Below are 16792 nucleotides of genomic sequence, written 5' to 3'. Positions count from 1 at the left end.
GGATTTAATATTTTTTTTGCAACAAACTCTTGACAAAGCCTTGGTTGGAAAATTATGTGACTGGCTGAGATGATTATGACGAGGACCAGATTAGAAAGGATGATGGTGCTATTGCAACATGGACCTTTTTTTACTAGGACGGCTTCTTAAGTGGGGAACAACCCTTCAGGCTGAGTTTCAGCTCCTACAACAAAGCAAGTGCCGTTGTGTAACAACAGATCCGTACGGCTACTGTAAAGTAGGGCACGAAGACATCCTACTGTCTTTTAATGGAGTTTTTACTGGTTTTCCCTTTAATGGAATTTAAACTGCCTTTTGGGGCAGCCTACGATTTGGAGCATAATTAATCACTTCCTTGGCCTCTTTTGCCCTGTCCATTTGCCTAATCAATTTTACATCTTTGCCCTTGTTGACTGAAAGAACGGAAAGCAAGAGGATGCAATACATTTCATAAATCGTTTTTTAAACCTTCTTGCATGGTTAACGTATCAGGAAGTCCCATTTAAGGGTCCAAAGGGGTGTATTTTTGAGAAGACATGGCAAGAATCAATACAGTTGAGCGTGTCCAGAGGTATTTTACGAGAAAAGTTCTCCACTCCTCTGTAACCAACAAAATACCTTATCCCACCAGACTTGAAATCCTGGGTTTAGAAAACTTGGAACTCCGTCGCCTTCGACAGGACCTGGGTTTAGCTCATAGAATCATCCATTGTAATGTCCTTCCTGCTAATGACTACTTCAGTTTCAACTACAATAACACAAGAGCTACCAATAGATTTAAACTTAATGTCAACCGCTCCAGTTTGGATTGCAGAAAATATGATTACTGTAACAGAATTGTCTGTGCTTGGAATGGATTACCCGACTCTGTGGTCTCTTCTCATAACCCCAAAAGCTTTAACCAAAATCTATCCACTGTTGACTTCACCCCATTCCTAAGAGGACTTTAAGGGGCGTGCATAAGAGCACAAACGTGCCTACCGTTCCTGTCCTATTGTTTCTTCCCATATATATATATATATATATATATATATTTGTTTTCTGAGGTTTTCGCGGGTTTTTGTATGTAGGTCTTTGGTTGTTCACAAATTAGATGCTGACGAAGTCTCATTCGTCATCTTCAGGCTTCAGAGCTTGGGAGCAATGTGTGATTGCAGCTGCAGAAACAGCTGCAATCACACATTGCTCCCAGAAGCACGAAGCTGAAGCCTGAAGATGACGAATGAGACTTCATCAAACGCCGCCAAGACACTTCCAATTTTACGCGGAGAAAACCCGAACAACCAAATATATATATATATATATATATATATATATATATATATATATATATATATATATATATATATATATATATAAATATAAATATATAAAATATATATGTTTTCTGAGGTTTTCACGGGTGTTTGCATATAGGTCTTTGGTTGTTCGGGTTTTCTCCCGTGTTCGGGTTTTCTCCCTCCCAGAAGCACGAAGCTGAAGCCTGAAGATGACGAATGAGACTTCATCGAAACGTCGCCAAGACACTTCCAATTTTACGCGGGAGAAAACCCGAACAACCAAATATATATATGTTTTCTGAGGTTTTCACGGGTGTTTGCATATAGGTCTTTGGTTGTTCGGGTTTTCTCCCGTGTTCGGGTTTTCTCCCTCCCAGAAGCACGAAGCTGAAGCCTGAAGATGACGAATGAGACTTCGTTGAAACGTCGCCAAGACACTTCCAATTTTACACGGGAGAAAACCCGAACAACCAAAGACCTATATATATATATGCTTATACTTCCTTGTTTCTCATCATATACATGTTTACATATTATATAATCTTTTTGTGTGATGCTTGTGTATATTGTTATGACAAAATTAAATAAAAGAAAGAAAGGAAGGAAGAAAATAAAGAAAAGGGCGTAAAATGGGACAAATTCATGTTAGCAAATGGTTCACTTAAGACCCTAAGTTTGTAGAGATTCTCAGTCATCTAGGTCATGGTTGTCCCAAAGATGTTTTTTTTTTTTTTTAAAAAGGAGGTAACTGGACTTTCTTGTTTTTTCTTCAAAGACGTTTCACTTCTTATCCTAGAAGCTTCTTCAGCTCTGACGGGATGGTGGGGAATGGAAGGATTTATATTCCTTGCAGACAGTTGGTCATTTACATGACCCTTTTAGAGAGTTGTTGAAGCACTTGGAGGTTTATCCGTGTCCTCAGGGTCACCTGAGTGGCATTCCTGGTTCCTGTAGTCTGCAGTTTTTGGGAAATCAATTCCTACTCCTACACTATTTGAAGGGTGTTCATCCCAACTTAGCTAAAAGTCTGTAGAGATTCTCAGTCATCCAGGTCGTGGTTGCCCCAAAGGTGCTTTTTCAAGAGGCAAGTGGACTTTGTTTGCTGAAGACACAAGTGGACTCAACGACCCTCTAAAACAGGGGTCTCCAACCTTGGTCCCTTTAAGACTTGTGGACTTCAACTCCCAGAATCCCTCAGCCAGCAAAGCTAGCTGAGGAACTCTGGGAGTTGAAGTCCACAAGTCTTAAAGGTTGAACCAAGGTTGGAGACCCCTGCTCTAAAAGAGTGGTCACCAACTGGTGGTCCATGGACCCACTGGTGGTCCGTAAGAAAACGTTGGTGGTCCATAGAAAAATTATTTGCATTTTTTATATTGCACTAAATACTATTTATCTTTTTTTTTTTAAAAAAAAGTTCTATTAGTGATGGGAAGAAATGTCCATCTGGGTTCAGTTCCAAGTGGGGGAAAAAGACACTGGCTTCATGGAAGTTGCTTGGAAAGAAGGTTTATTGATGAACAGGATCACATGCCTTGGAGATCTTGGGCAAAAAGAGAAGAGATGCTGAGAGTCCCTGGGTTTTATACCCTATCTGGCTTTGAACTTCCTGGGGCACAGGAAAAGTATCCTGATTGGTTGCTGTGATAGGTCATAGCTAGCTTTTGTAGGTTATCTGTGTGTTGCGTTTGGTTGAATCTTGCTGGGTGATGCAATGAAGGGCAATTAAATGGCTCTGCCTGAAGGAGGTAGATCTTTGTTATGTAGAATAGACTGGCCCAGGCCTTAATGGCCCATTGACAAAGGTGGGGGGAGAGGGGGCTGAGTTTCTGCCTCCCTTTTAGGGGAAATATTCTGACTTTTAATATATATATATATATTATTTGCATTTATATCCCGCCCTTCTCCGAAGACTCAGGGCGGCTTACACTATGTTAGCAATAGTCTTCATCCATTTGTATATTATATACAAAGTCAACTTATTGCCCCCAACAATCTGGGTCCTCATTTTACCTACCTTATAAAGGATGGAAGGCTGAGTCAACCTTGGGCCTGGTGGGACTTGAACTTGCAATAATTGCAAGCAGCTGTGTTAATAACAGACTGTCTTAGCAGTCTGAGCCACCAGAGGCCTGTATTTTCTAAAATATTTCATTTTCTAGGAGAGGGATGGGTTTTAACTTCCTACAGGGATCCACGGGATTGAAAATTCTGAATTTAGTGGTCCCTGAGGTCCAAAAGGTTGGAGACCCCCTGCTCTAAAAGGATGCAATTGACCAGCTGTCTGCAAGGAATATCAATCCTTCCGTTCCCTATCACCCAGTCAGAGCTGAAGAAGCTTCATGGATGAGAAGCGAAACGTCTTCAAAGAAAAAACAAGAAAATCTAGTTGCCTCCCGAAATAAAAAAGCAGCGTTGGGACACTTAACAACATAAATTTTGGGCTCAATTGGAAGACTACCTGTATAGCGAGCCAGATATCGTCAAAGCATTTGTACTAATTCAAGAAGCAGTTAACTATAAAACATTGGATGGGGAGGCATGAGAATCTGTAAACTTAACTGTGGAGTTTATAACTGGATATCTGGCGTTGGGCAGGGATGAAATCAGTGGGGGGATTCAGCCAGTTCGCACCACTTCGGGAGAACCGGTTGTTAACTTTCTGAACAGTTTGGCAAGCTGGTTGTTGGAAGAAATCATTAGGGCAGAGAACCGGTTGTTAAATTACTTGAATCCCACCACTGGATGAAATCCAGCAGGTTCTGACAGGTTCTGGAGAACCGGTAGCAGAAATTTTGAAGAGTTCGTAGAACTGGCAAGTACCATCTCTGGCTGGCCCCAGAGTGGGGTGGGAATGGAGATTTTGCAGTATCCTTCCCCTGCCACCCCCATCAAGCCACACCATGCCCACCAAGCTACAGCCATAGAACCGGTAGTAAAAAAAAAAAGTGGATTTCACCACTGGTTTAAAGCCCCATGCCTCTTAGCGCTGGCATCGGGAAGGCGAGAACAAAAATGCTGACTTCACAAACACGGGCTTAATTTATTTCACATTGTAACTTGTTTCCTTCCAGCTTTTCTTTTCTGACAGGCACAGCAACAGCAGTAGAAATGCCAGCTGACAGCGTATAGTCTGTTGAAAGTTGAACTTCGACTTGTTAAAAGAAAAGGGGGGGTGGGAGAGAAGGGGGAGCCGCCGGGATTAAAAACAAGCCTTTAAAATGTCATTTCACAAATGTCTGGAAACAAGAGGCATTTTATAGAGGAAGGTGAACAAATAGCAACTCCTACAGTGCGGTTTCACGGACTCCCCCGCCCCAGGAAACTTCAAAAATGAGACTTGAATATTGATAAATCATTTCTTAGGAAACTTGGGGGGTGAAAGTTGGTTATTTTTTATTTTTAAACAAACGGCACATCGTTAATCAATCAGTGTGTCGCCCGAGTACAAGATTTCTGTGTCATCCTATTCAACATTTACCACCAATGTTGGAAACAGCCATGTGTGCCCACAGAGAGACTTATTATACAAAAGATTATGAATTGCGCAGAAATGGACAAACTAACTCTGAGTCTGAAGGACAAAGAGACATCAGTATTTTATGGTATATGGGAACGGTGGTATGGATGGATGGAAAGGAGATAGGAATATTTAGTTACTAAGTATAATCAATAGATAAAATAAGAACACAAATATGTATAATTTAATGTTTGTCATTATTGCACAGATTATTGTTTGATGAAAAACACCACAAATAGCTGTTAAATGATATGTTTTTCTTTTTCCTTTTTTTTAATGCTTTTAATGTAAAAAAGTTCAATAAAGTATATATATATATTCAACATTTACCACCATTTTCTTAATACATATATTTATATATTTGCTTTTACATGTTAATTTAATTTATTACAACAAGTTCTTTCCAGGTTTCTTAAATTTTACGCTGTTTTTTTGTCTATATTCAATCTCTATCCATTGATAAAACTTCCCCCATATATTGTAATACTCCGATTCTTTCCTTCCCTTTAATTGCCATTGTTAATCTATTCATTTCTGCACATTTGAATGTTTTCTTAATTACCTCTCCCTTCGCAGGAATTTTTTTCTGTTTTCCAATTTTGCGCCAATACAATTCCCGCTGCAGTTATTACATGCATGATCAAATGTACATTTTCTTTACTAATTTTCTCCGATAAGAACAGCAGCAGGAACAGCTCTGGTTTTAAATGTCATTTTCTCTAACCGTGTTCAAATTTTTGCCCAATGATTTCTCGCTTCTGGACATGTCCACCACGTATGATAGTATGATCCCGGTGTCTGGTGGCATTTCCAACGTTTAGTTGATTTATCTTTAAACATTTTTGCCAAGCTTTCCGGTGACCTGTGCCATCTATAAAACATTTTATACAAATTCTCTTTATATGCTGTAGCCATTTTCTTAGGAAACTTGATGCCTCCCTGTCAGCCCTGCCAGGTAGTCCAGGCCAGAAACCAACCCTAACCATGAACGATAACACAAATCTGATCGTGCAAATCTAAAGGCTCTTCTTGCCTTTCTGGGAAGTCCTTGACTTACAAAGGTTCATCTAGTGATCGTTTGAAATTGCAACAGGACTGAAAAAAGCGACTTCTGACCGGTTTGCAAACTTAACAACCGTTGCACCTTCCCTGTGATCACGTGACCAAAAATTCAAACACTTGGCAACGGACTCGTATTTATGACAGTTGCAATATCCTGGGGTCACACGATTCCCTTTGGCGACCTTCCGGCAAGCAAAGTCATGCGGGGAGCCAGATTCACTTAACAAGCGTGTTACTAACTTAACAAATGGGTTGATTTAACTTAGCAACAGAAACTTTGGGTTCATTTGTGGTTGTAAGACTGTATTACTATTCTTCTTCTCATCCTTCCTAGTACCTATCTCTTCCCACGTACGGCTATATCCAAGTTGCTTGTATCTTTTCAACTTGTATTGTTTTTGTTGGCTCCTAGTATGATTTGATTGCTTATTAGTATCCTATGACTATCACTAAGTAGTGTATCTTACGATTCTTGATGAATGTATTTTATATTTTCTTTATGTACACTGAGAGCATAGGCACCAAAGAGAAATTCCTTGTGTGTCCAATTACACTTGGCCAATAAAAGAATTCCTGTTCTGTTCTGTTCTGTTCTATTGTTTTTATTTCTTTCCTAGTACAATTTGATAGCTTATTAGTAACCATGACTATCACTAAATATTGTATCTTTTTATTCTTGATGAATGTATTTTATTCTCCTTAGGTACACTTAGAGCATATACACCTAAGACAAATTCCTTGTGTGTCCAATCATACTTGACCAATAAAAGAATTCTATTCTATTCTATTCTATTCTATTCTATTCTATTCTATTCTATTCTATTCTATTCTATTCTATTCTATTCTATTCTATTCTATTCTATTCCATTCCATTCCATTCCATTCTATTCCATTCTATTCCATTCTATTCTATTCTATTCTCTACTCTACTCTACTCTACTCTATTCAACTATATTGTTTTATTTGTTTCCTAGTACAATTTGATAGCTTATTAGTAACCTTGACTATCACTATCACTATCTTTTTATTGTTGATGAATGTATTTTATTATCCTTATGTACACCAAGAGCATATACACCTAAGACAAATTCCTTATGTGTCCAATCACACTTGGCCAATAAAGAATCCTCTCCTGTCCTGTCCTGTCCTGTCCTACTTCCCAGAGAATTAAGGAGAGAAGGACAAAGAGTAATGTATACTCAATAAGATAGTTGAACTTCGACTTCCAGATTTTGTTACAACCAAATCCTAGAAGAAATATCCTAGGTTCAGGTTTGCTGAATCCACCCGCGTGACTGAACTTCTGGGGCGTGAACACACATGAAACAAAACACGTAGATCACGCACTCCTGTAGTAACATTCTTCTCTCCTTTTGTCTCCTGACCTTAGATCAGAGTGAAGGATTCCACTGTCGAGAAGAGTGTCGGATCCTTGGCCATTCTGACCGATGCTGGATGCCCCGGAATCCTGCCCCCGCCCGAGGCAAATCTCCTGAACATGGAAGGAACGTCATGTCCCTCTCTATAGGAGCTTCCACTGTGGATACGGAGCTCTACGAAGACTCTACTGCCAAGAGAACTTTTGCAACATTTGGCAAAGACAGAAGTGACCCTGTTTCTGAGGAGCGGGGCCCGATCAATGTCAAAGGGAAAAGGACATTGGATCCCCCCATCTGTAGCCCGAAGGTGAACGGGGCCATCCGGGAGGCTGGGAATGGTTGCGAAGCTATCAGTCCCATCACCTCTCCCGTCCATTTGAAGAGTCCCTCGTCTAGCAAACCGTCGGTGTCCTACAGCCTATTTCACTGCCCGTCCGGGCGCGACTTAGAGCCGTTTGTGACCAACGGTCCCTCCAGACCTATGGAAGCGGAGCCCAGGGGCGCAGACAGTGAGAACACAATGCATGAAATTAACCCTCTCCTACAAGAATGTAGGGAGAAAGACTCGCCCGGCGTGAAGAGGCTAAAGGATATTGTACTCTAAAGCGGATGGAAGGAAAAAACAACAACAACAACAACGCCGCCACCAAACACGTCTCACCGTTTTTAAGAGCTTACTGACAGTTCACCGGGCAAAGTTGCTGTATTTAGAAGCTTTCCTTCAATGTATTGTTTATATAAAAAAAATAATAATAATGAAGCGATCGTTAATGTGACAATCTCATGTGGTTCATCAGGGGGCTAGTGAAGCAAAACGAACACCGTTTTATTTTCCTTCCCCCCCCCCCCCGCCCCTATTTCTTCTCTAGTGGGGTAAGTGACGTTAGGGCCCTTTGGTTGACGGAAGTATTATCCGCGGAAGTATTTATTTTTTTTTTTCCCTCCTGTATTTTTCCAGATCAAGCAACCTTTGGCAAGAAATGGGTTGACCGTTGGGTCTCCCGTGAATTTTTTTTTGTGGGGTGTGTGTGTTTGAAAAAAAGCCCTCCGATTCCGTCTTAGGCGACCTGTAATGCGGTGCCCTTGATTTAGACAGGGGCGGTGGCGGCTATGCGCTAGGAACTTGGTTGTGCTTCTTTCAGGACCTCTTGATGTGGGCAAAGTGCCTCCCCTCCCCCCCCCTTCATTAGGGTTCAGTGTGGGAATAAAAACCATTTGTAGTCTTATACCCGATCCTATGGAGCTTCTGATCTGCCCTGTATCCAGAGTGAATCCATATCCTAAGATGGTGCTCTTTTGCTATGAATCACCCCCTCAATCCGGAGAGCTTTCTGCTGCCACATGCTTTCTCTGTACTATTATCGTATTTGATATTGCAAACTCCTGCGTGTTGAGTGTTTGGGGTGGGGGAAGGGGAAAAACAAAAACAAAAGGCGTTTCAAGTTTTTGGGTACCTTTTTTTCCCTCTTTTTTTGGTTGTTGTAATTGTGCTTGTGGTTGTGTTCTATGAACAACAATCTAAGACTTGGGGGAACCTTCAAAACTTCAGCCCTGTCCTAGTTTCTGATCATTTTGCCAGGTGATTTTTTTTTCCTCCTGTATTTTTCCAGATCAAGCAACCTTTGGCAAGAAATGGGTTGACCGTTGGGTCTCCCGTGAATTTTTTTTTGTGGGGTGTGTGTGTTTGAAAAAAAGCCCTCCGATTCCGTCTTAGGCGACCTGTAATGCGGTGCCCTTGATTTAGACAGGGGCGGTGGCGGCTATGCGCTAGGAACTTGGTTGTGCTTCTTTCAGGACCTCTTGATGTGGGCAAAGTGCCTCCCCTCCCCCCCCCTTCATTAGGGTTCAGTGTGGGAATAAAAACCATTTGTAGTCTTATACCCGATCCTATGGAGCTTCTGATCTGCCCTGTATCCAGAGTGAATCCATATCCTAAGATGGTGCTCTTTTGCTATGAATCACCCCCTCAATCCGGAGAGCTTTCTGCTGCCACATGCTTTCTCTGTACTATTATCGTATTTGATATTGCAAACTCCTGCGTGTTGAGTGTTTGGGGTGGGGGAAGGGGAAAAACAAAAACAAAAGGCGTTTCAAGTTTTTGGGTACCTTTTTTTCCCTCTTTTTTTGGTTGTTGTAATTGTGCTTGTGGTTGTGTTCTATGAACAACAATCTAAGACTTAGGGGAACCTGCAAAAATTCAGCCCTGTCCTAGTTTCTGATCATTTTGCCAGGTGATTTTTTTTTTCTTTTTACATTCTTCTTCTTTTTTTCTTTTTACATTCTTCTTTTTTTTCTTTTTACATTCTTTTTTTTTTCTTTTTACATTCGTCTTCTTTTTTTCCCCCTCCCCTTCTCGTCTTTGGTTTCTCTATCTCGTTCGCAAAGAGGCGAAAAGTCCTGACGTTTTTAACGAAGTCGACTTCTTTCTTTCTTTTTCTTACAACCTCGAGGAAGGAGAACGATGTTATTGCTCCAAACTTTTGAATTCCAGGGGGTTGAACCTTGCCTATAGATTTAAACTCTTTTTGGCTTATCAAGAGCCCAGAGCAATGAACTGAGTTTATAATTTAAGAAGTGAGTCCTAATATATCAGCGGCCCCCAACCTCTTTGGACCAGTGACTGGTTTCGTAGAAGACAATGGACTGGGTGGGATGGGTGGGATGGCTTAGGTTTTGCTTGCTCGCCCACCGCTTACTTCCAGCTGTGCAGCCCGGTTCCTAACAGACCATAGACTGGTACCAGTCCATGGCCTGGGAGTTGGGGGGGGACCCCTATTATATATACATCATACATAGGTCAGCGTTCCATGCGTATCCTGTTATGAGTAATGCACTAACTACGTAGATTGTCTTGTTTTGTATGTAGTGTGGCTAAAAGCCCAGTGGCCCAGATCATTGTACTTCTTGCTGGGCTAAAATCTGCCTTGCGGTTAGGGAAATGTTCTTTCCTTGCCAAAAGACGCTTCTGTTTTTCTACCTTAACTCTCAGGGTGCTTGGGAATTTCCCTGGGTGACATTTCGATCCCTTGTGGAGCTTTCTTGTGGAGATGGTAGAGGATGTTATGGTTAGTGCTGTTATTTTCTGTTGCACCTTCTTCCATCACCCCGTCCAACCAAGCTTCCTATTTGAAGAGACCAGAGTTCTCTCCGGCCAGCTTCCCTTGAAATCGAAGGTGAGTTAAACTGGAAGATACCTGATTTACGCTGTAAAGCTAGTCCTTGATTTACAACTGTTTGTTTAGTGACTGCTCAAAAATGACGACGGCCCTGAAAAAATGGGATCCACGGCCATTTTTTCACATGACCGCTGCGGCATTCCCATGATCAAAATTCGGATGCTGGGCAACGGGTTCATTTTTTATGACGGTTGCGGTGTTCCAGGGGTCCCGTGATCCCTTTTTGCGACAAGCAAAAGTCAACGGGGAAACAGATTCACCTAACGACCGTGTTACTAATTTAACAACTGGTCGTAAAATGAGGCAAAACTCACTGGGCAACTGACTCGCCGAGCAGCAGAAATTGAGGGGGGGTGTGTTTTGTCAATGAGGGTCGTAACTCAAGGACTGCTTTCAACGAGGTGGTGATGGAATGTGGTTGGTGGACCTTGGCACGCATCCTCCTGCCCCTTTGCAATGAAATCCATATAAGGATATCGTACTTCACCCATGGAAGTTCTCCAAAATTCTCCTTGCCTTTGAAAGAAATGCGGACATCAAAGTCCTTTTCATCAAGCTGAGTGAGAACTGGTGGTTAAAAAAATAAAAATAAAAATCCAGATTCCCATCTCTGCCTGGAGCTAATTGTACTACTGGCTTTCTAATGAGTTAGGAAGGGTAGCAGGTTGAGGTTGGCTACATGGACAAGACTTGTGGTTTTTGCAGGTGTTTGTACATTATTGTTTCCCTCCACCAACTTCTCCCAGTTCTATTCGTAGGGGCCCAGTTCAGTTGGTCACTCCTTTCTTCAGAATGTCCATAGTGGAGGCAGTTGAGAGGTCCAAATTACTGTATTTTTCGGAGTATAAGATGCACTGGAGTATAAGACACACCAAGATTTCAAAGAGGAAAACAAGAAAAAAAAAAAGTTTTTGGCCTCCATGCGTCTGATGTTTGCTTTCCCTGGTCCCCAGGAGCATTTTGCAGGCTTCCTAAACCCTCTGCGTGTCCTGTTTTTGTGAAAAATGGGCCCGTTTTTTGCCCTCCCCAGCCCACAGGAGCACTCTGCAGGCATCCCAAACCCTCTGCGCATCTTGTTTCTGCAAAAAGTAGCTCCATTTTTGGCCTCCTGACCACCCCCCATCCTGTTTTTGCTCTCCCCGGCCCCCAGGAGCACTCTGCAGGCCCCACAAACCCTCTGTGTGTCCTGCCTTTGTGAAAAATGGGCCCATTTTTGGCCTCCCAAACCCGCCCATGCATCGCGTTTTTGCTCTCCCCAGCCCCCAGGAGCACTCTGCATACCTCCCAAACCCACTGCTCATCCCATTTTTGGCAAAAGCTGGATGGGTGGGGCGGGGTTTCAGGAGGCCAAAAGTGGGTGAATTTGCTGTATAAGACGTATCAACATTTCCACTCTCTTTTAGGGGGGGGGAAGTGTGTATAAACTCCGAAAAGTACGGTATTTCCTCAGAAGTATTGTGAAACTAATACTTCTAATACTTGTGAAAGGTTCCCTCTGGCTTCAAAAACACACCTCTCCTGCTTACCATTATCTCAGAATTTTCTGATCTTCAGATACAAGAGATGTGACCTCTCTCATTCTCTCTGAGATTCTCCACAGATTTCCTGCTGGTGGAGTTTGAGAGCCCATAACAGAAAGGAAGGAAGCTCCACCACCCTTTAGTGCATCTGTCCCTAATTAAAAGCAGACAACGACAGATTAGTAATTTCCGAAGACGTAAATTGGGGAAGGCGGCGGTTTGGTTCCTTCCTAACACCAGCAGTCCAACTGCTGGAAAGAAGTTAGAGAGGATGTAAGTTGAGGACAAGCAACAGGGAACCGTTTAAATGCCCAGCCCGTTTCCATTGCGTGTGTTGTCAACGTTTCAGACAATCCATTCATCCTGCATCAGGCTGAAGATTTAGGGAACCAAATAGCCATTGGAAAGGGAGAACAATTTCCAGGATGATCCCCTTGTGAAAGGGAGTACCAAAAATGAATATATTTGTGTGTTTGTGTGGGCACGTGTGTGGTCTTTTCAACTTCAGCATTAATTACATTTCATACCTGGATTTGGGAATAGGACAGGCACCCAAAGAATAAGCTGGGTGCCTTCAACCCATTTTGTTGTTGTTGTTAGTTGCGAAGTTGTGTCTGACCCATCGTGACCCCATGGACAATATTCCTCCAGGCCTTCCTGTCCTCTACCATCTTCTGGAGTCCATTTAAGTCCACACCGACTGCTTCCGTGACTCCATCCAGCCACCTCATTCTCTGTCGTCCCCTTCTTCTTTTGCCCTCAATCTTTTCCAGCATCAGGCTCTTCTCCAGTGAGTCCTTCCTTCTCATTAGGTGGCCAAAGTATTTGACTTCAACCCATACCTGCTCTGAAATAAGACTGTGATGTTCTTGTGGGTTTTATCCTGCTAATGATGAGTTTTTAGATCACAAGCTAGAAAGAATGAAGGTGTTGCCAATGAAGTCATTGTATAAAGAGATCAGCAAAATCTTTAGTGCCTCTCCTTAATAGAACGGAATAGGATTCTTTATTGGCCAAGTGTGATTGGACAGAAGGAATTTGTCTTTGGTGCATATGCTCTCAGTGTACATAAAAGAAAAGATACATTCATCATGAATTCTAAGGTACAACACTTAATGATAGTCATAGGCAGTGGTGGGATTCAGCCAGTTCGCACCACTTCGGGAGAACCGGTTGTTAACTTTCTGAGCAGTTTGGCAAACTGGTTGTTGGAAGAAATCATTAGGGCAGAGAACCGGTTGTTAAATTATTTGACTCTCACCACTGGTCATAGGGTACAAATAAGCAATCAGGAAATATGCACATATGATGTTTGTGAGTTTGTCCTCTCCCGAAAGACAAAATGAAAATTTCTTTTCAACTGAACAGAAACATTTTATTAAAACAGAGAGAGAGAGAGAGAGAGAGAGAGAGAGAGAAATTTAAACAGGGATAGGGATGATAATGTAGGATGCACAGTGATAGAACTGATTTGACATTTTTGTCATGGGTCCTTCCTTCTCCAATTCGTGTTTTTCTGCTCCCAGCTTGCTTAAGAGAGACTAAAGATCAATGCGATGGAAAGTTATATTGAGTTCTTTCAAATATTTGCTCTGTCAATCAAAGGGGGATGGTGGAGAAATAGGTGTCTTGTCTCTAAAAAGAACAACTCTTATGGCCTCTCCCTAGCTCTTTATTTTTTTAAAAAAAGGAAAGTTCTCCAGGTTTATTTAATTTTTTTCAAAAAAGCTACACAAAAAAACATCCATTTTCCCCCACCTCCTTTTTTTTTTTTTTTTTTTGGTCCTGGAAATTAAACAAGCTTGGAATAATTTCTTTTCTTCAGAAGAAAAGAAAAAGGGAACAAAAAAGTGGTAAAATAGATAGAGCTGAGTGTTCTGCTTTTGCCTTGCGCTTCTCTGTCAGGAAATTTGGTCTGCCTGGTTATTTGAATTTTTTAAAAAGAAATCGGTAGTAAGAATCACACACAGAGCCTTTTAATTGTTGGTAGGTAGACTACGACTGCAGCAGAAGTAGAAAAAAAAAGTTATCCATGGATACCTTGGGAATAAAGAGGCCCTTTGGCCTCTGTCTTTATTTTATTTTTGTTTTGTTTCATTGCACTGCACTGCATTGCATTGCACAGAGAAAAAGGAACAATAGCGGCATCATGACGGTCAAAAGAAAAAATGTGCCTGAAAGAAAAACCTGTGAAATAGGGCAAAAGGTCAACCCAACGTTGAGAATCCAGAAGAGATGATTCCACATCTCATCTGTAACAGTGTCGAGATAGAGGAAGTGCAGGGGGTCTTTTGAAGTGGTAGAACAACTTGTCACCCTTGGATTATTATTAATTTTTTTTAGATTTTTTTTAAAAAAACCCAACCTTTCTTACTTATAGAAATAACTCAAGGTGGCGGACATACCTACGTAATTCTCCTTCCTCCTCCTATTTTCCTCATTATAAAATTGTAAATTGGCTTGAGCTGAGAGAGAGAGAGAGGGTGGGGGGGACTAGCCCAAAGTCACCCACCCTAATGCAGGACTACAATTCTCGGTCTCCTGGTTTCTACTCTGGTGCCTTCAACACAAGACCAAACCAGGTCTCGGTGTTAAAATACCACATCCAGAAGCCAACAGCATGCAAACATAAACAGGGACGTTGCGCATTTATCTTAATGTAATCTGAAGAGGTCCTAACTAACGGCGATATTGCATCCCTCAATCACATCACACCCTGGGTTCCAATTTATGTTGATAGCTAAGTATGAAGTTCTTGCTTTTCCGTCTTCTAGATTTTGACCATTAGCAATTATTGTTTTGCACCATATCTTCGCAAGTCTGAAAACTGAGACTGCGGTCCAAAGCTTTAGTGACATCCTAGCTGCCTTGTGAGAAGTCATGATGAGATGTTGGCTGTTCTCTATCTTCAGATGTTCCACTCTGAGGACCTATAACCAAGTGCATTTCCACTAAGTGTTTTGGTCACTGTTTTTCTAACACTGTGTATGCTTTGGATGAAAAAAAGAAAGAGGGGAAAGACTGTTAGTGGAAGCAATGAAAATCAAGTTCCATCTAACGTCCTCCATCTAACAAGCATTCTTCAGCCTGGCTGGATTTTCAGATCCAGCAACTTGTACCCAGCATGGAAGTTTGACGGATGGATATAGAAGGATGGAAATAATTCCGCCCTGAATGTTACAGAAAATTGGTGTGCAAACTTTCCAGAAACTTCCTCCTGCTTCTGATTTCACCTCTTCAAAATGCTGTATTTGTTCTCCTTTTTTTGAAGAGGCTGTCAGTCAACGCTGCGGGCCCTGATTCAATTGTTTGCAAGACCTGTTCCATGCTTAAAGCTGATTGGAACAGCTGCCTGTAACAATGCCAGCTTATTCTAGGAAATGAGCAAAGGGAAAGAGGGACTTTTCGGTGTCCTTGTCTGTGAACAAGTGGGTGATTTTTGGATGGCACCAATCATTTAACTGGGTTCACAATCTCACTGCAGTAAGGAAGCAGAGATTTTTATTCAGATTCCAATATAGCTTTCTTTTTTTCTTTTCTTTTTTTTCTGCAGCAGCATGAGGCTAAAACGTATGCAAAAATTTAGGGAACGGCTTTTAAAGAGTCAGATTATTGCTTTTATGTTTTCAGCATTTCCTCTCCTGATTAAGTGTGACTTTCTAGGCATGGGCGTCTGATAGACACCTTACACAATGATGTAATCATCAAATGAATAATTGGTGTCATTTGCACAGTGTCATTATGAAAGCGGTGTCCCTTGGTCTTCCTCTTCCTCCTGCAGACAACCTTATCTCCTACGTTTTCAGGCATCTTTCTCCTGGAAATGCCAGAAGTTGAACCCAGGATCTCTTCCATGCAAAATACAGCCTTGACCTTCCAATGGGTTTTCACTGGTTGGCTTTCTAGGTCATGTTGAGCTACCATATTTTGCTTGTGGCTTAGCAAGTGAAGCCATGCCAGCTATTTGTGATTGCCAAACGTGGTTAGCACAGTGTGAGAACCTGGCCCCATTTAAGCAAACCCATGTTTCAGACCATTTCTGTCCATCTTGTTGCTCATATAATGTTTCGTTGGGTCTATGAATTAGATTGAATCCTGAAGGGTCCTTGGGTGCTCTCTGAGCTTGGTTGTTTTCTTACAGATGTTTCACTACCCAGACTAGATAACATCATCAGTGCATTGAAACGAGGGGTCCTTGGGTGCTCTATGAGCTTGGTTGTTTCCTTGCAGATGTTTCATTACCCAAACTAGGTAACATCACCAGTGCATTGAGCACTGGTGATGTTATCTAGTTTGGATAATGAAACATCTGCAAGAAAACAACCAAGCTCAGAAAGCACCCAAGGACCTTTCATTTCAACCCTGAGCTACAGATATTCTCCTTTATTGGTAGATCAAATCCTGTTCCCAGTGCCAAGGGCTTTTTCACAGTAAGGGAGGGGAGCATGGGGCTGGATTTAAGTACCTGTAATGGGGGCTAGCATATGCGTCCTGTTACGTTTAGAAAGAGCATATTGACTTGTGACACCAGCATTTTATCTGAGCCATTGGTGGTTGCCTTTATGAAAACAAATGTATATCTTCTTAGCATTATAGCTCCATTGTTTCATTCTTGGAAATTATCATAAAATGCAGTGCTTTCTTCCTCCTCCTCCGCCTCCTCCTCTTCTTCCTCCTCCTCCTCCTCCTCCTCCTCCTCCTCCTCCTCCTCCTCCTCCTCCTCCTCCTCCTCCTCCTCCTCCTCCTCCTCCTCCTCCTCTTCCTCCTCCTCCTTTTCCTCCTCCTGTTTCTTTTAGAATTGCTTTGCTCACCTGTTGAATCCACTCTGCATTTTTTCTGTTGGGCATAATACGGTTTT

At 41.9% G+C, this 16792-nt stretch overlaps 1 protein-coding gene across 2 annotated transcripts in view; it reads left to right on the top strand.

Moving 5' to 3' along the window:
- PCDH19 (protocadherin 19) overlaps nucleotides 1-7945 on the top strand; it is a 175906-nt gene extending 167961 nt beyond the window's left edge. For both annotated transcript variants that reach the window (XM_058196844.1, XM_058196843.1), the window contains exon 5: nucleotides 7250-7945. In XM_058196844.1, the coding sequence (XP_058052827.1) occupies nucleotides 7250-7842 (593 nt within the window). In that variant the 3' untranslated portion in view covers nucleotides 7843-7945. The remainder of the gene's footprint in view (nucleotides 1-7249) is intronic.
- The last annotated feature ends 8847 nt before the right edge of the window (nucleotides 7946-16792 follow it).

The sequence above is a fragment of the Ahaetulla prasina genome, chromosome 11 (assembly GCF_028640845.1).
Source record: "Ahaetulla prasina isolate Xishuangbanna chromosome 11, ASM2864084v1, whole genome shotgun sequence".
NCBI lineage: Eukaryota > Metazoa > Chordata > Lepidosauria > Squamata > Colubridae > Ahaetulla > Ahaetulla prasina.
Note: the sequence above shows the minus strand (reverse complement) of the source record. Positions and strands in the feature narration are given on the sequence as shown.